The sequence below is a fragment of the Acartia tonsa genome, chromosome 15 (genome assembly GCF_053477335.1).
Source record: "Acartia tonsa isolate MP-2025a chromosome 15, ASM5347733v1, whole genome shotgun sequence".
NCBI classification, from domain to species: Eukaryota; Metazoa; Arthropoda; class Copepoda; order Calanoida; family Acartiidae; genus Acartia; species Acartia tonsa.
In genome coordinates this window covers 10,992,435-11,012,784 of record NC_137274.1, presented here as the reverse complement: position 1 = coordinate 11,012,784, position 20,350 = coordinate 10,992,435, and the positions used below count along the sequence as shown (strand labels likewise).

Below are 20,350 nucleotides of genomic sequence, written 5' to 3'. Positions count from 1 at the left end.
CCATAAGTAGCGAAGCATGTAAAAATAATGAATAGTCTTACAAACTAAGATGATCACTTGTCATAACTAAGAAAAACTAAGAGTTTTAACAAAAGATATCATAGAAAAAAAAGTATTCATATCTTGACCGACGGACAGACTAAATTATTTACTGGACGCCATTTGGTACTATCTTAAATAACAGTTAAGAAAATCACATTTTCCAAATATATTTTAAGGGCGGATGGACAAAGTTAATTATAGAGTAGCTTCGCTACTACTTCGCACCGACTCAACCGTCAACTTTTAGCAACCATATACACAATATGTAGTTGCAGAGATGGAGGGGACATTAGGCTCTAGTCCCTAAAGTTTTAAATTTCTTAATCTTTAAAACTTCGGGGACTTTTTTTGCACTTTACTTCTAGGGGCTTTTGGGGTAAAACAACCCCCCCCCCCCAAATACAAAATTTATAAGTTTTGAGCTTACAAGCCCCTAGAGGTAAAGTGCAAAAATGAAATATGGGATGGCTAATCAACTCATTTATGCAATAAAAGCTTCCATTAAAAAAATCAGCTCGATATCTTTAAAAATAAGCTCACAACTTAAAATTTTAGTGTTTGTGGGGTCTTTTGCCCCACTAGCCCCTAGAAGGAAAGTCCCAAAACTCAATTTTCAAAGTTTTACAGGTAGATCCAATCATATAAGAGAGTTTACAAAAGGATTTAGGTTGATAACTATAAAAACAAGCCCAAAACGGCCAGGCCAAAATTTGATACTGAATTTTCATTTCCTATAACTGTACAAACTTCCCCCCTCCTTAGATAGTACAATTCATCTGACCTGTATCACATGACACAACAAAGAGAAATCCATCAGCAGCCTCCAGAATCAGGTGCTTCAACTCATTATCTATAACAAGAAAATAGGGGTATAGTCCGTTTCGTTGCAACGCCTCTTAAGGGGCGTTTTGTCGTATTTACACAATGGCTTTTGATGGGTTATATTAGGTTAGGTGATTCCCCGTATGGTTAGCTACTGTGAAAATAGAAGAAACACCCCTAAAGAGAAAGGGACTTTTTATTTTAAAGGTTACCTATTTTACCTATTTTATCATGTTAAATGTTTATTGTATGACACTGCTCTATAGTAATTTTTTCAATTCATAATATTTAAGCTACGCTACTTATGGATGTTGTCATCCTTGTTTTTATGCCAACCCTGATAAAATACCTGTTAAGAATGATGGCTTGTGGGTGCCGTCGTTTGGGGGCGGAGTGTTAGTTATCCCCCGCAGAGACTTTATGTGCGCTACAGCCATCCTGAAATATTATCAGTTGTTACGTTGTGTTACAGACTAACGGACAGACGATCGAACAGACAAACAGACAGACAAACGGGCTGAAGAACTTACAACAAACAGAAGAACGGACATACGAACGGACAGACAGGCCTTAAATAAGTGGTTATCTTCCCTACTGCAAAAAATGTGAAAAAAGTTGGGTATAGTCCCTTTCATGGCAACACCTCTTAAGGGGCGATTCGTCGTATATTCAAATGACTTTGAATAGGTTAGGTTAGGTTATATTGGGTTGGGTGAATGCCCAGCAAGGTTAGGAAATTGGCCCACCGGGGTTAGAGCCCCCCGCAGGGGCTAGAAATAGGAGAAAAGCTAGTTTGAAAATATGAAGAAACTCCCCTCAGGAGGCGTTCCCACGAAAGGGACTATACCCCAAAATTTCAGTTATCTATCTTTCATGCCAGGCGAGAAATTAAATTCATAACCTTGGCTGCACAGACCAAGAGTCTTTGCGCTTTAGTTGCCGCAAAGAGAATCAGTTTTGCAACATTGTTCTTTTTATGATGGAAGAACAGACATACCCTGATTACCAAGTGGTTACGCTACTAAAAATACTCGGGGAAGGGAGAGGACATTGGACTATAAATTACACTGGAATGGTAGATACCATAACATTAGGTACCAGTTTAAAAACTTTGGGTACCAGTTTTTAAAACATTGGGTACTAGTTTATAAAACTTTGGGTATTAGTTTATAAAATACTGTACCTAAGAATTGTCAGCTTGTCGGGTTTGCGCGCGAGCGCGTTGCACGTGGGCACCATGTCCGAGAGTTCAGTGATGTAGGCCGACATTTTGTTGCGTCGTCTTCGCTCAATCTCGCAATGGTTTTCCCGCGCAAATCTCTCCTGTGTACAGCAGCCACGTGTTGTTCTAGGTACATACATAGAGAAAGAGAGAAAGGGGGGGGGGGCACAATGGGCTACACTACTTCTGTAGATTACAATTAGTGGTTGAAACGTTTTGAAACTCTAAACTAAATGAAACTATCTATAAATATTCAATAAAAGCTTCCAAAGTTGTTAAGGCAACCAATAAGAAATTTAAAACTTTAGAGACTAAGTAGGGTGATAAACAGCCCAATGTCCCCTCCCAACCTTCCAAATATTTGTTTTAAAATTGCCATGGTCCTAATTATCAATCCCTATCAAAACAGTCATGGGAAGGTGTATTAATCCCCACCCCATAAAAAAGGGACATTAAATCCCCGTGTACAGGCGCGGTTCTTTTAGGTACTTCCACACCCTCCCAAGAGAAATTTCCCATTCAAAAATGATCTCTTGCTGCCCACTCCCCCCCCCCTCTCCCTCTTATCCCCCAATCACTCAAGTGTCATTAGAGGAATCTAGGGGCACAGCCACTAGCATTTAATAAAGTAAAATATGTGCATGTAGCTTAAGATTTCAATAACTACTGAACAGATACAGTTCTCCATTATAGGGAAGTTTCTCACAAGTCTTGGATATATGCTGTTTGATTTTAGAAATAAGTCTGAGGATGGTTTTAAGCTATTTTTTCTGCCCTTTCTACCGATTGTAGGCTTAAAATAACTTCTTAAATTTTTAATGTAAACTAACTATTGCAGAAAATCTTTGCATATAAAGTAATTTGTTAAACAAATGGGTTAAGCGGCGGCAGGGAGGGAGGGAGGGGACATTAGCCCGTAAATTACACTTGTACTCAAAGTTTTATAAAGCATCATTATTCATTGGCTCAAGAACTTTGGGTACTTGAATTTCAATTAGTCGGTTACATACTAGTAATGTCTAAACTTTTCAACCAATAATTGTACTACCCAAAATAGGATAATTTTGTTTATTATAATTGATATAAACTTATTGTAATACATTGGCTACGCTCCTAGAGGCCTCTCTAGTAGGACCTTGATTTGGGAGGTATGTTGGCACCCTTCCCCAAAATAGATATAAACCTTCCAAGGACCCATGAAAAGAAGAACTATATCTGTGCTATAAATGGCAAAACAGACAGAAAACACACACACACACACACATCCTGTTACTTTTATATAAAGATTATCTTATCCCTTTATATCCCTGAATCTGTTAAACAAATGGGTTGAAAGGTTAAACAAAGAACAAGGATGACAACATCCATAAGCAGCGAAGCACAAACAATTTAAGAAATGGACAAAGTAAGTTAGAGAGCAGATGTTTGATTCAATTAACAAAAGAATATGCAAAAAAAATCACAAAACCTTAAAAAAATAACGGTTACATCTTTTGAAGTTTGACCGACAGACAAAAAAAGATAGAAAAAATGGGCATATGTGATAAGAATATTAACTAGAAATTTCAGCTGTCTATATTTAATAGCAGCCGAGAAAATCACATTTCCCCCAATAACAGACTGACTGACGGACAAACAAAGTGAATTATAGAGTAGCTTCGCTACTAACAAGGATAACATTTAACATAGACAATAAGTATGAAGCTATATGAAAACAAGAACGTCCAAGCCTTTTTATGTGGGGTCGGGGTTGTAGAATGAGAGTTTTTAATAGTTTGGGGGTGAGAAGAGGTTTTCTAATGAACTTCCAAAATTAGGTATGGGAGGGGGGGGGGGGAGTGGAATCCCTTAATTTTTCTATGCTAAAAAAATATTTATCTACTGCATATTTAAATTCAACTATTCCAATTATATTGAACAACATAACCACTTAAGCAGATAATATTGGTGCAAAAGTTTGGACATTATGTCCCCTCCCTTTCTAACCAAACAGAACATAAATATTTGAAAAGACCGACAAAAAACAAAGTTACAAAATATTGCTTCGATTTTTTTCTTTGTTTTCTAATTTTATTCCTAAAATATGTTAAAAAATTTAAGTTTATTTTAAACTAAAAGCTTCGACCCTAGCCTCAAGTAAATAGCATAAAACCATATTGATTTGGTGTTATTTGCTAAACATTATATTTCTTAGGAAAGGGAAGATTTTTTTTAAAAGAGAGAGTTGGGTTGGAAATCGGATTATTAATTTTTATGACTTTTGTAGTACTTAGGTTAGGTTAAGTAAGGGTTAAAAGCTGGCCGCTGTAGGGGCTACAACTTTTTTATTTATATAAAAAAATTGTTTTAAAATATTGCTAGAATCCGCAATCTACAATAGGAAAAAAATCCGCAATAAAAAAAAACAAGAATATGCAATTTGCGGATTCATCATCATCATCAGACGCATCTCTCTTTTTGACTGTGAAGGCCAGAGAATACGGACACCTTGCTCCTCCATGAATTCCTGCTGTCTTTGGCAAGTTTCTCAGCTTCTCCCCATGTTAATTCCAAATTAAAGAGGTCCTTTTCAGTGCTCCGCCTCCAGGTCATTTTTGGTTGTCCCCGATTACGTTTACCAGTGGTGGGGTTCCATTTTAAGCACTTTTTTGGAAACCTATTTTGTTCCATTCTGAGCACATGTCCTAGCCACCTTAGTCTTTTATATTTCACTTCTGCTTCAATACTATTGCACTTGGTCTTAGCATACAGCTCAAGGTTTGATATTTTGTTTGGCCAGAATATTTTGCAAATTCTTCTTAGGCAGTTATTGTGAAATGCATTAAGTTGATTTGTTTCAGTTTTCACAGTTCTCCAGCATTCCGCTCCATAGAGAAGAACTGATTTCACATTACTGTTGTAAAGTCTGATTTTTGTTTTCAGAGCTAGTTTCTTTGAATTCCAAACGTTGTGTAGACTGTTGAAAGCAACCCTAGCCTTATCAATCCTGGTTTTAATATCAGCTTTTGAGCCATTTTCACTGCTGATAACACTCCCCAGATAGGTGAATTTGTTGCTTTGTTTCAATTGTTCACCATTCATTGTTATAGTTTGATCAGGGTTTGTAGGTATATTCATAATTTCAGTCTTCTTGACATTAACAAAGAGCCCGACTTGTCCTGCATATTTGACTAGTCTATCTGTCTTAGCTTGTAGATGTTTAATTGTTTCTGAAATCAGTGCCAGGTCATCAGCAAAGTCCAGATCTTCTAGGTGTCCTAGTATGCCCAGCTGGAGACCACGTTTTTTGTCCTCTGTGGTTTTCTTCATCACCCAGTCAATGACCAATATAAATAGAATAGGTGATAAAATGCATCCCTGTCTAACTCCAGTGCTTATTTTAAAGAAATCAGATGTCTTATTGTTTCCAACTGAAACACAGGCTTGGAAGTTGTCATAAAATTTAGTTATCATAATTATCATCTTTTCTGGTATACCATAACTTCTTAGTATTTTCCAGAGTGTTTGTCTGTGTATGGAGTCAAAGGCCTTAGAGAAATCAACAAAATTTACATGAAGTGGCTTGTTAAATTCAACACATTGTTCAATAACTGTCCTAAGGGTGAAAATTTGGTCAACACAGCCCCTTCCAGCACGGAATCCAGCTTGTTCTTCTCTCAGTTTATTGTCAATTTTCTCATCAATTCTGTTTAAAATAACTTTACATAGGACCTTGCTTGGGATAGAAAGCAGCATAATTCCTCTCCAATTATCACAATTGTTCAAATCTCCCTTCTTAGGTAGTTTTATGATTATACCTTTAGACCAGTCCGTTGGTATCTTTTCTTGCCTCCAAATTTTATCAAAAAGATCAGTTAGAGTCCTAGCAGAAAGATCTATGTCTGCCTTAAGCATTTCGGCAGTTATCAAGTCAGGTCCTGGTGCTTTGTCATTCTTTAGGCTATGTATAGCAGCTTTAACTTCTTGAATAGTTGGTGGTCTTATATCTATGTCTATTTCATGTCCTGGTTCTGGTTCAGCAGTAATTTCTGGTTCAGGTCTGTTCAACACTTCTTCAAAATGTGATTTCCACCTTTCAGCAATTTCTTTTTCTGTAGTGAGTAATTTACCATCTTTAGCCTTGATAGTTTCACCACTCTTTTTGCTATATTTGCCACTTAATTGCTTGGTTATGTTGTATACTGTTTTCATGTTACCAAAGTCAGCTGCTCTCTGGGCCTTTTCAGCCAGATTGTCAATGTAATCTTTCTTGTCTTTCCTTGTGCACTTTTTGACTTCTTTGTCTTTAGCAGTATATTCAGCTTTTAAATTGCTCATGTCAGCCAAATGTTGAGCATTATGGATTTTGTTTTTGAGCTTCTTTCTCTCTTCTATTTTGATCCATGTTTCTTCAGAGATCCAGTCCTTTTTCTCTGGTTTCTTGTGTCCTAGGATTTCCTTAGCAGTAGATTGAAAGTTTTCTTTAATTGAAGTCCATGTGATCTCAGTCTCGTCATTTAGGTCCTCTAAGACTTGAAATCTATTTCTGAGTTTTAAGACAAATTCATTCTTTATCACAGGGTCCTTTAATCTTGAAGAATCATATTGTCTACCAATCTCACTCTTTTTATCATGGCCAGTACGCTTCAGCTTTAATTTAATCTTACTGACAACTAGTTCATGGTCACTAAATATGTCGGCTCCTCTATAGCTCCTACAGTCTTGCATTGAATTGACCCATTTTCTATTGATCATAATGTGGTCAATCATGTTTCTTGTTTGTCCATCAGGTGTTGTCCAGGTATATTTGTGAATGTTTTTGTGTTGGAATAATGTACCTCCTACAACCATATCATTATTTAAACAGAATTCAAGTAAAAGTTCTCCATTTTCGTTTCTTGTACCTATGCCAAAGTGTCCCATTGCATTCTCCACTCCAGTCCTGTCAGTTCCTACTTTAGCATTCATATCTCCAAGAACTAGGCACATGTCATGTTTGGGTACTGAGTTTCTGATTGATTGCAGTTGATCATAAAACTCTTGTTTTACTTCTCCATCTTTGTCATTTGTTGGGGCATAGCATTGGATAATGGTCAACTTGCAGTGCCTTGATTGGAATCTAGCCTTAATTATTCTGTCTGATATAGGTTTCCAGTCTATTAGTGAATTGACATGTCGTTTTTGAATAATTATAGCAACACCATACATATGTTGGCTTTCATGACCAGAATAAAGTATTAGGTGGCCATCTTTGGTTGTAGTTTGTCCTTGTCCTGTCCATCTACATTCTGCAATCCCAAGTATTCCAATATTGTAACTTGTCATTTCTTTAACTACTTGGGCTGTTTTAGTTGACTCATACATTGTTCTAACATTCCAGGTTCCTATCTTACAGCTTTGCTTAGAACTTATTGGTCCTGTCATCAAGTTGATAGCTTCCTTTCGGATTTCACCATCATCTTTCATATTCTCAGTAAACTGAGCATCAGTTCCAACGGTTCTTGTTTCATGCACACCTCTGGCTGTGTGAAAGCCATTAGTGTTTGAGGTTCTGTGGGTGTTTTCTTGAACTTTTTGGTTTTATAGGTAGGATAGTTAGTCCTACGCAAACCTTCCATATCCCTGGAAGGATGGGTGACTGGTAAGGGGAGGGACGTCAATATCCCCCAGTACTTCAAGAAGTACCTCCTGCCCTTGCAATTTGCGGATTAATACACTTGTTTTTTGTGATAGATGTTTGTAAGAATCCGACCCAAAAATTCGGCGAATTGCCTGCATCCCTAAGAGAGAGAAAGAGAGAGAAGGAGAGAAAGAAAGAGAGAGAGATAGACAGAAGAGAATAAGAAGGAAGAGAGAAAGAAAACAGAGAGAAAGAGAGAGAGAGAGAGAGAGAGAGAAAGAGAAAGAGAAAGAGAAAGAGAAAGAGAGAGAGAAAGAGAAAGAGAGAGAGAGAGAGAGAGAGAGAGAGAGAGAGAGAGAGAGAGAGAGAGAGAGAGAGAGAGAGAGAGAGAGAGAGAGAGAGAGAGAGAGAGAGAGAGAGAGAGAGATGGAAAAAAAGGGGGGTGGTATGAGACTTAATACAGAAAGTCATTTCTGGAATGGCTTCGAAACCGATTACTATCATCTGGATCAGAACCGGTTCTAAACAATACTGAAAAATCATGTATCTATCGTAGTATCGTATTATATCCAGATTTCTACGAATATATAAAAATGTACAATCATAATATTAAAACGCGTTTTGTTAGACCGTGCCTTCATCATCTCGGGGCTAAAAAAAATAGTTTTGTTCATATATTTGTACATTCTTTATCCGCGGAAAGCTGTTTATAATACAATGCGATAAATAACTAATATTCCGCCAATGACACATAAGAACAAGATAATGCTATGCCTCAAAAAAATACGGACAGACTGACGGGCAGACATAGTGAATTATAGAGCAGCTTCGTTCCTAAAAATTGAACTAGATAAAACGAATGGTAAAAATATGCAAAGAAATTAGACACAGACAAAGATACTTGAATATAAGTAACAGAATGTTCGTCTGTGTGTTCTAAAAACTATCAGCCCTTTGATTGCACGACCTTTGACTAGAAGTTCTAACGATGCATAGTGGTGAGTTTCTTATTCGTTGGCTTAACAACTTTGGGGTCTTTTTGTGAATTTTGCTAAACTAAGTTAAGTGTTCAATCAAACGTATCAACCACAACTTGTAAGGGGTAGTTTTGTGTATTAACATTGGTGATGTATATCAATTTATTGGCCATTGTCTTATCCCTTTAGAACCCTGCCTACTATTACTATTTATGTTACTAGCGGCTTCGCAAGAAAATAGCCTAAAACCACCACAGGACCAGTAGGTATATATTCCCTGAAGAGTAGAATCCGATCGGTTTAGTGGTTACTGAGATCGAAGGAACGGACGGACAGACAGACAGACGGACGGACAGACAGACATCAAGCTACTTGGTATTATAGATGTACACATGTAGCTCATTTTAGAATAGTCCAATCGATTGAAAACATTTTTTTAAAGAAAACTTATTTAAAGTCCGTGATCAGAATAAAAAATTAGGGGTGACCTATAACCCCCCCCCCTTCAACCCTTTAAGGATGAACGAATAGGCCAAAAAGCTGAAAAAATGGGAGGGGGGGATTGGTATAAAAAAATGTGCAATTCTTTTTTGACGTTTTCAATGGGTGATTTTTCTTGTATTGAAGGTTAAATTCTGTCCAGAACCTATAAGAAGCTTCACAGTAAAAGAGAACCATATCAATCCAGTGGTTACCAAGATCTTAAGGCACAAACAGACATCATGTTGCTATCAGGTTTATTTTACCAAATCTTTTACTATAAAAAAATAGCTAGCGGCTATGCCACTAGAGGCCTCTAGTGGCACTTTAAATGTTTGGTTTCTTATAAAAATAATACGATACTTTTCTATGATGCTTTCGGGGTTGGTGGTACCCTCCCCCAAAATAGTTTTAAATCTTCCCAGGACCTATGAGAAGCTACCCTGTAAAGGAGAACCTGATTGGTTCAGCGGTTAGCGAGATCCTTCGGTACAAACATATACACAGACATCCTGCTACTTTAGTAAAAAGATATTAATATTCCAAAACCCCTGAAAATCCAATATTTTACCCCCCCACCCTTCCTTGCCTCTCATACATTAAATTCTCCAACCCCCCACCCCATCTTTAAGTATTTCATAACATATCCAAGAGGGATAAGACAATGGCCGATAAATTAATGTACATCCCCTATGATAAACAAAATTATCCCTTCTGTAGAATACAATTAGGGGTTTAAAACGTTTGGGCACACACCTTAATGAAACAACCAATAAAAATTCATTAAAAGTCCCCAAAGTTGTTAAGCCAATAAATAAGAAAACATTATTATAAGACTTTGGGGACTAGTGTAATAAACAGCCCAATGTCCCCTCCCTTCCTGATTTCCTAACCCTAATAGTGAAATCACCCCCCCCCCCTCCAACTATCCCATTTAAAAATTTTGTTTCGTTTAAAACAGCTAAATTTTTCTTAAATATTTATGAAAATCAAGAATTGAATAAAAATAATAAACTAGCCTAAAACCATCCCAATACCCAAGGAAATTTTTTGAAATGGATAAATTATCCCAGAGCTGGATCTTTAATTAATTTCAATAGCGCGCCAAATCGGGGTGCGCCGAATTTCAGCCAATCACAGCGCGGCATTTCGTAAAATGCTGTGCTCTCATTGGTGGAAAGTTGGCTCACCCAGATTTGGCGCACCATTGAAATGATTTAAAGATCCAGCTCTGGAGACTTATTTGTAAAACTTCAGGAATCTAAAGGGATAAGACAATAGCCGTTAAATTGATGGCTAATCCCAATGAAGATACACAAAAGTACCCCTTAGTAGTGGTAGAAACGTTTAAACACTCAACTTCATAAAATTCAAATTGAAAGTCGCCAAAGTTGTTAAGCCAACGAACAAGAAAACGTTATTATAAAACTTTGGGGACTAGTGAAATAACAGGCCATTGTCCCTTCTCTCACTCTTGTAAAACTTAGTTTGCTAAAATATCAAAACACCCCCCCACCCTCCAGCCCCTCTCCCCCAACTTTCAGCTTTCAATTTCCAACAAGGATGTCAACAAAACCATAACAGCGACCTAGATTAAATCTAATCGTCCCAAAAATCATCACTTATATATCAAATTGTTTAAACTAAGAACCAGCGGCTACGCCCCTAGAGGCCTCTAGGTGTCATAAATTCAAGTGTAATTTTGGAAAGAAAAAGTTGAAGAAAATTTTGGAGGGGGGTTTAAGGGGCGATTTAATTTACAGTCCCAATTATACTTTCTTCCTACTCTAAAAAAGAAGTACATCCATTATGGACAGACAGACAAGCCTTAAATATACAAAACCTTAGCTTTAAAAAATTTACATTTAAGGCAATTTTCCCAGCCATATAGAAGCTTGGTGTCAAAACTTTACAACAAAAATTCAAGTTTTTTAGTTAAAAATAAGGACGTTATCCTATTTGGACTTTTTTTTGCAATTATGTTAGATTATATGGCTAGGGGATAAGACAATGGCCGATAAATTTAGGTTCATTACCAATGATAAAACACAAAATTACCCCTACTGTAGAAAAATATTAGTGGCTGAAGGGGTTAAACAATCAACTTAATGAACAAACCAATTAAAATTCAAGTCCTCAAGGTTGCTATAAAACTTTGGGTACTAGTGTAATAAACAGCCCAATGTCCCCTTTCCTCCCGGGCTTTTAAATTCAACAATATTATACATAGATATATTAACGAAAATTCTACATGTATATAATATACAGCTTAATCATATTATGTAAAGAAGGAGTAAGCTTTTTTGTCGGTAGCGAAAGATCTCGCTAACCGCTGAACCCAGCTATTACGGCTATATGTTAACAAACAAAACGATCCTAAAAACATCACTTTAAAAATCTTTTTTTTTTCCGCGGTTTTTAGAGAACACCAAACTTAATACCGACAAAGGCAATAAAAAGAGATGAGAGCGAGGGAAAAAAATTATGTATGGCTGTTTGTTCTTTAAAATCTCTATAACAGCTATTAATTCAGAGGAGGGGGAGGGGTAGAGAGATAGAGAGAAAAAGAGAGAGAGAGAAAGGGATAAAGAGCGAGAGAGATATATAAAAAGAAGAAGAAAGAGAGAGAGAGAGAGAGAGAGAGAGAGAGAGAGAGAGAGAGAGAGAGAGAGAGAGAGAGAGAGAGAGAGAGAGAGAGAGAGAGAGAGAGAGAGAGAGAGAGAGAGAGAGAGAGAGAGAGAGAGAGAGAGAGAGAGAGAGAGAGAGAGAGAGAGAGAGAGAGAGAGAGAGAGAGAGAGAGAGAGAGAGAGAGAGAGAGAGAGAGAGAGAGAGAGAGAGAGAGAGAGAGAGAGAGAGAGAGAGAGAGAGAGAGAGAGAGAGAGAGAGAGACACCCATAGGTAGCGAAGCACATAAAAATAATGAATAGTCAAACAAACTTAGAGTTTTAACAAAAGATATCATAGAAAAAAAAGCATGTCTTGACCAACGGAGAAAAGAAAGAGAGAGAGAGAGAAATAGAGAAGAAAGAGAAAGAAAAATAGATAGATAAAAAGAAAGAGAGAGAGAGTGAGAGAGAGAGAGAAGAAATAGAGGGATAGAGGAATAATAGAACAATAAAAGAGAGAGAGAGAGTCATCACATAGAAAGAGAGAGAGAGAGAGAGAGGGGGGGGGGGGCGCGATAAGGAGAGAAAGCGAGAGAGAGAGAAAGTGAAAATATTGAAAATGAGATTACAATTTGATTGATCGTCTATTTCTATCAGTGTGTACTGTGTAGCAACTTTCAGGGTGGGAGGGGACAATGGGCCCTAAATTACACTAGTCCCAAAAGCTTTATAAATACGTTTTCCCATTCGTTGGCTTTAAAACCTTGGGTACTTTTATGTATATTAATTAAGGGAGAGAGGGGACATTGGGCTGTTTAATTCACTAGTCCCCAAAGTTTTATAAATACGTTTTACCATTCGTTGGCTTTAAAACCTTGGTTACTTGTATTACATATAATATATTCGGGGAGGGAGGGAACATTGGGCCCTATATTAAACTAGTCCCCCAAAGTTTTTAAACACGTTTTCCCCTTTGTTGGCTTTAAAACCTTGGGTACTTTCATTTAATATTAATTCAGAGAGAGAGTGGACACTGGGCTGTTTATTTCATTAGTCCCCAAAGTTAAAACATTTTTCCCATTCGATGGCTTTAAAACTTTGGGTACTTTTAATGCGTATAAATTTTGAGGGGAAGGGACATTGGGCTGTTTATTTCACTAGTCCCCAAAGTTTTAAAAATACGTTTTCCCATAAATTGGCTTTGGGTACTTTTCCACCAATTATTCTTATTTACAGAATAGGGGTAGTTTAGTTTAACATAACTGGGGTTGTATATCAAATTATCGTTCAATGCCTTATCCGTTAAAAAAATACTAGCGGATACGCCCCTAGCATCTAGGGCTATATATTTAGAATTAATATTGAATAGAAGAAAAATAGCCTAAAACCATACTTAGACTTCATTATAAAAATAAAATAGTCTAAAACCATCTCAGGACCTATAAAAACCTTCACTGTGAAGGAGAACTATATCTGTGTAGCGGTTAGAGAGATCCTTCGCTACAGACAAAAAAAGCTTACTACTTTATAAAATAGGATTATGTTTAAATATTTGATTAAAAAGAATCATATTTCAATATCAAAAGCTTTTTTTTCCATTTCGTGTGTTCTACGAGTTTTGACACTCAACTTTGAAATATAGCATGATGATTCCTGTGATAGTTAGAAACTATTAAGTAACTCTATAAACATTACAATAATTAAATGTTAATCTTAAATTGAAAGGAAGGGGGCGGAATTTACACTTTTTGAAACCAAAACTAAAAGTCAAAGGAACTCAACTAAATAAAGAGTTTCAGCTCTGAGATTTGACATGGCAGTTGCTTTAAGTAGGTGCAATATAGAACTGTGAAGAAACGGCGGCGGAATCGCTGCTCCCGCCGAAAATTGCAGTTTCCCGCCGAAATTTTCAATGACCTTTTTCGCCAAATTAGACAATTTTCAATCATCAGAAATAAACTTTTGTTTCATAAACATATCCCTTATATTTTCACTTGAATTTTTTAATAGAACAACAAACTGCCTTGTCTTGGCCCATATTGTTGGTCTCCTCCTCCATCCTCCCATACTTCTGGCCGCTTGGATCTTGCACATACTGAAAATAAAAAATAGGTTACAAAAATAAGTGGTTGAAAAGAATAGACACTCAACTAAATAAACCAGCTAATCAAAATCAATAGTTTACATGAAAACTGAGGACTTTTTGAACTGAAATAATAAAGTTTTTGTTGATGACCAACAGATAGACCACCAAAAAAATGTATATAGCAGATCCGTATAATCTTGACTGATAATTTCAGCTGTCTATCTAAATTAGCAGTTGAGAATATCAGATTTCTCCAACAATAAGGTTTTATGTCTTTTAAAGCATGACCAACAGACAGACTGACAAAAATTGCACAGAGCAGATCAGTATAAATAATAGGAAACTTGATTACAAATTTCAGTTGTCTATCTGAATTAGTAGTTGAGAAAATCACATTACTCCAACAATAAGGTTTTTGTCTTTTTGCAGACATACGGACAAAACAATGTATAGAGTAGATCAAATTTTAAATTTTTTATCTTCAATATGACAAAATCCATAAAAGCGCAGCTCTGAATGGTAAGACAAATGAAGGTAGGTTGTGCTAAAATTCCGTAAAGGTATAAGTTTTAAGGCCTAAAAACAGTAGTAGAATGATAATATTCACTAAATATGTGTATTCCTTATTGAATAGAACCATAGACAAAAAAAAGGGAGAGGTATGTTTCTGGTAAAATCCGTAAAGATGTGTGTTTTAAGGCTTAAAAATAGTAGTAGAGCGATAATATTCACTAAATATGTGTTTTTCTTATTGAAAAGAACTATAAACAAATTTCTTTTTAAAAAGTTAACATAAATTATCGTTCTAGTACTGTTTTTAACTTATAACACATAACCTTTACGGATTTTACCAGAAACCTACCTCTCCCTTTTTATCTTTATATGTATTGTCGCAATAATACGTATCTATAATATAAAGTAGCTTGATGTAGGATCTCGGTAACAACTAAACCGTTTGGATTCTACTCTTCAGGGAATATAACTACTGGTCCTGTGGTGGTATTAAGCTATTTTCTTGGGGGTGGGACACAAAAAAATCTCCCCCATCTCCCCTTTTTTAAAGGTATTAATCCATATTAAAATGCGTTAAACCCAAAGAAAGGGGTAAACACTAGTGAGATTCTACCTATTTATATTTTATTTTAGTTAGGTCCCTAATTTTTTTTTAATAACTGATCAAACCCAATATATAACCTCTTGAGTCAAAGCACCTAGAGACTAAGCACGAAGCCTCTAGTTGGATAAATACTACGTAGATTATAACACACAGAAAAACAATTAAGGGGGGAGGGGGTTTAGACTTCCCATCACATCCTGGGCTAAAACCGATAGATGCCGCTAGTATTATATAAAGAGGTAAGAGGACTCTAAGAGGCCTGGTGTCGCTTATGATTGCGGTGAATAGCGTCAATTCGCCCATCAGACAACCAACTCTCTGAGATGCACGATCTTTGTTTGAGAAGTTCCAACGAGTTTCGCCTGTTTTGGGCCAAGGCATTCCCCCCACTCTAACTATTTACGTCGCGCATCTGACATAGTAGCAGTGGGAACCATTTTTAACGTCTTAAGTTATGGCGCGGTGTCTGACCAAGATTCGAACCTATCACCTTCCCGACGACGAGCGGAAGTGCTACTTGTAACTTTTTTTTTGTCTGTAGTATATCGATAACCGCTGAACCGATATGTTTTTTCCCCTTAACAGTGAAGCTTCTTACATGTCCCAAGATGGTTTTATAAATATTTTAAAGAGAAATCGAACATACAAAAAAAATCATGCCCCCCCCCCCTCAAAAAGCAACAACTTAGACTCCCCCCCCCCCTAACCTTAAGTGCCCCTAAAGACATCCAGGGGGCGTAGCCGCTAGTTGCTAATAAAATGTAATTGAAATTCATATAAAAACCACATTTTTGATTAGTGGCAGAAAATCTTCTCATAGGACAAACAAACATACACACACACACACACACACACATATATACATACATATATACACACATACACACACACACACATACATACACACACAAAAAAAACACACAAATACACCCACGCACACACACACACATACGTCATACACCCACATATACACACATACATAAATACACATACACACATATACATACATACAAACATACACATACATATACACACATACACACACACATAAAAACACACACACATACATTCACACACAAATACACATACACACACAAATACATATACACACACACATACATACACTTATATTAACACACAAAAAAACACATAAACATACACACACAGATACACACACACACACACACATACATATATATGTATAAATACTACACACACAAATACATACACATACACCCACGCACACACACACACATATACGTCATACACTCACAAACATACACACACAAATACACACATACATATACACTCACAAACATACATACACATACATATACACACACACACATACACAAACACAAACACACACACACACATATTAAAGGGATACCACAATGGATAATAAAATAATGTCTATCCTCAATGATTATATAACAAAATTACCCCTTTTGTTGTTTAAAGTTATTGGTGGCATAGTTTGAACCCTTAATTCAAAACTTAATAAAAGTATAAACCCAAGGTAGGTATTTAAGTCAACCAAGGAGAGATTGTTATTTATCGCGTCGTATCATAGAAAATAGATTTCCGTGGATATTAAAATAAAATTAGATTAAAAGTAGTTTTGTTACCAGGGCTAAAAAGCATTACATCGATTTATCGGCCATTGTCTAATCCCTTGAGATCCCTGAAGGTAACCCCAGTTAAAATGCAGACTCACCACACTAGTCCCCAAGGTTTTTAAAAAACGTTTTCTTAATGGTTTGCTTAACAATTTTGAGGACTTTTGTGAAATTTGATTGGTTGGTTTAATAAGTTGAGTGTTCCAACGTTTTAACCAGTAATTTTAATCTACACAAGAGGTAATTTGTGTATAATCATTTGGGATGTACATCAATTTATCAGCCATTGTCTTATCCCTTTAGATCCTTGAATCTTTCATAACTAATTTTAAGGGATAAGACATTAGACGCTAAATTGATTTACAAAATTACATCCCCAATGATTATACAAAAATTACCTCTTTTGTAGATTAAAAGAAGTGTTTAAAAAATTAAAACGTTCAAACACTCAACTTAATGAATCAAACAATCGTACCTTAATAAAAGTCCCCAAGGTTGGTAAGCTAACGAATAAGAAAACATCATTATAAAACTTTGGGGGACTAGCGTAATAAACAGTCCAGCGTCCCCTCCCACAATGATAATGAACAAAATTACCCCAGTTAAACTAAATACTCACCATTGCCTCCTCATCGATTCGTCGCTTCTGCATCATGGAGGGATGAACAGGCATCGACATTTCACAAGTTTTATGCTATTTTCAACTATTCTAGTAAAACCAATCACGCGGAGATTTCTCCTTGCTTTTTAAAAAACTTCACAATTTCACTAGGTAGGTAATATTAGGTCACTAGAAAATATACTTTTTTCTTTTAACTTTTCCGCTGCCTATTTTTTTCACATTATCTTGATTTCATTTTCTATCTGTAATACAAAATATGTAGGTAGCTAATTTTTATTTATAATTTTTGGAGGATTTTTTTTATTTTGGAGGATTTCTTTATTTTTTCGGAAGACTTTAAATTCTTATAATAAATCAACAGGATGTCTATGTGTCTGTTTGTACCGTATGATCTCGGTAACCGCTGAACCGATCGGGTCCTTCTTAACAGGGTAGCTTCTCATAGGTCCCGGGAAGGTTTATAACTATTTCGAGGGAGGCCACCACCCTCCCAAGAAAAATCGCACCTAGAAAAAAAATTCCCCTCCCCCTCAAAAATTAAAAAAAAAATTTACTTTTAAAATCTAAAATAATATATTGGGTTATCAAATTCAACTCTTCCCTCCTAAAGTGCCCCTAGAGACCTCTAGGGGCGTAGCCGCTAGTTCTATAATAAAGTAACATCTGTTTGTTTGTTTGTACTAAAAGATCTCGCTAACCACTGATAAGTTTCTCCTTTATAATATAGCTTCACATATGTCCTAGGAAGGTTGAATGAAAGGGGACTATCCACAAGCAAGAGCAAGTGATTATAAGCACCTTCCAGCATTGATCCATAGCATTTTTTTAGTGAATATACTAGTTTTATGTTTAATATTTGGTTTAACGACTAAAAAGTTAGGTTTCACTAAGGTTTTATATGAAATTGGGCCGAAATTCGAACCAATCACCTTCCTGACAATGAGCGGATGAACTACAGTTTACGCCACAGTCGCGGGTTAATAAAACCTACCTACCCCTCGACCATAAGAAAATCATCGATAAAAAGGTAGTTCCTTTAAATTTAGAGCCCATTGTCCCCTCCCCGATCAAAATGAAATGAAAATAAAGTAAATATTAAACAACGCAAAATAAGAATCACTATAACAGACAATTAAACATGCTATTATTTGATATAAAGATTAAATAACTAACTATTCAACTATTGAATCGAATTATAGACAGATTTCCACGAAGGCTAAAATGAAAAACCATGGGATCCAGAGAGAGAGAGAGAGAGAGAGAGAGAAGTGGGGGGGAAGAGAAAGAAAGAGAGAGAAAGAGAAAGAAAATAGCCTGAAACAATGCTAAGAGACATTAAATATAGACTCATTAATATGGGAATTAGAAAAAATCGGATCGGATCATTTTCTAGGCATCGCAAAATCTTTCAAAATTGCTTTGTATAGCATAAAAATACCAAAAAGGTCTCCCTAAAACGAACAACTAAATCTGACCGTTATTTTCCGAGATAATTTGGTTTCAACCATAAATAAAATGTACTACTTTATACACAATTGACGCCTGAAAATGGCCTTAATCCATCCCAAGATTTATATATTTAGTAGAGTTTCCGGGTCTTACATAGTAACAAAAAACCTGCTACTTTTTTTAGTTCTAGCGGCTACGCCCCAAGAGGGCATATGATGTGTGGGGGTCATTTTTTCTAGGTGAGATTTCTCTTTAATGCATGATAGGGGGGTGGGGGAACCTTTACACCCATAAAATAGCTACAAACCATACAAGGACCTGTAAGAAGCTTTACTGTATAGGAGAATCATAGCGGTTCAGCGGTTAGCGAGATCCTTCATTACAAACAGAGAGAGATCCTGCTACTTTTATATAAGGATTAGAGCCAGAGCTTAGCGGCTGAAGGGGCAGAAAAGTAGCCTAAAACCATCCAAAATTTAAAATAAAAAAAAACAAAACCATCTTGAAACATAAGTGAAGCTACCCTAAAAAGGAGAAATCAATCGGTTCAGAGGTTACCGAGATTTTAACGGATAAACTAATTCATAAATTCTGAATTAATAAATATTTACTGCATATATTATATAACTACCTGCCTATTATATTAAAAATAATAAAAATCATAACTTAAAAACAAAAAAATCACGTTAATTTCACATAAAAAGCTTTAATAATAAAAATTATTTATAACTATCACTTATTTTATATGAAATATCTTTAAAAATCAATAAAATTTCACTTTTTTTTGAAAATAGAAATTTGGCAGCGCAACCGCTGACGACCAAACACAAAGAAATACTAAATATCATGGATGCCAAATTTGAAAATTTAAAAATTACTTTTTTTTAAATTCATGGATCTTAAGGGATAAGACAATGGACGATAAATTGATGTATATTTGCAAATTATCCCCTATATAAATATGATTATTGGTTGAAATGTTTAGACATGCACAACTAGAATTTGTACCAATTAATCAAAAATTTTGTAAAAGTATTTTTTTTATAGCCAACAAATGGCCTTTTTGTATAAATATGTTTAAGAAAAAATGTTCTTGCTACATTCAGCTTTCTACGGATATTAACATGAAGAATAAAACTAGTACTTTTGTACGCCCTGTGAGGATGAGGGTTCGGGCTATTAAAACTTGTACATTAATTTATATTAATATTCGTGGAAAACTATATGTAATACGCTGATATACACGCGATATTTCAGCATGACTATAAAACCGGTTCTTAACAAGCGGATATTTATCGATTTCAACGCCATTATGTAAAAAATTATATTAATGATTTTTTTTCGTTTTTTTTCTTTCAAATTTGGCTGCCATGTTTTTTATCCAGCTTCCTCTTGGATGAAATCAAATAGTCTTATGAAGCTAGCTTTTAAATTATTAAATTTTTAATTAGAGGGCAAAGTTATCCTTCTTATAAAGAGATAGGATGTCTATATATCTATCTAATTATCTGTGTGTCTGTTTTTCTTAAAATTAAAATGACTTGCTTGTAGTCGCTGGATCTAAAGGATTCAAACTTAATTTTATAGCAAAGTATTTTTTCAGTAAGATAAAATGTATGCTAGAAATAGACTGAAAACATCATAATTGGGGGATATTTAAAACTTCCCCAAAAGAGTCGCCCAATCGATTCAGTCCGATTTAATCGTTA

The 20,350-nt window shown here is 35.7% G+C and overlaps 1 protein-coding gene across 3 annotated transcripts in view; it reads right to left on the bottom strand.

Moving 5' to 3' along the window:
• LOC145307246 (aryl hydrocarbon receptor nuclear translocator homolog) overlaps window positions 1-17,435 on the bottom strand; it is a 37,168-nt gene extending 19,733 nt beyond the window's left edge. For all 3 annotated transcript variants that reach the window (XR_013875365.1, XR_013875364.1, XM_080149619.1), the window contains exons 1-5: window positions 17,190-17,435; window positions 13,769-13,843; window positions 2,048-2,184; window positions 1,214-1,302; window positions 824-892 (exon numbers count right to left, since the gene is read on the bottom strand). Coding sequence is in view for 1 of the 3 variants with exons in the window: in XM_080149619.1 (XP_080005745.1) it covers window positions 824-892; window positions 1,214-1,302; window positions 2,048-2,184; window positions 13,769-13,843; window positions 17,190-17,249 (430 nt within the window). In the remaining 2 variants the exon portion in view is untranslated. The remainder of the gene's footprint in view (window positions 1-823; window positions 893-1,213; window positions 1,303-2,047; window positions 2,185-13,768; window positions 13,844-17,189) is intronic.
• Window positions 17,436-20,350: the final 2,915 nt, after the last annotated feature.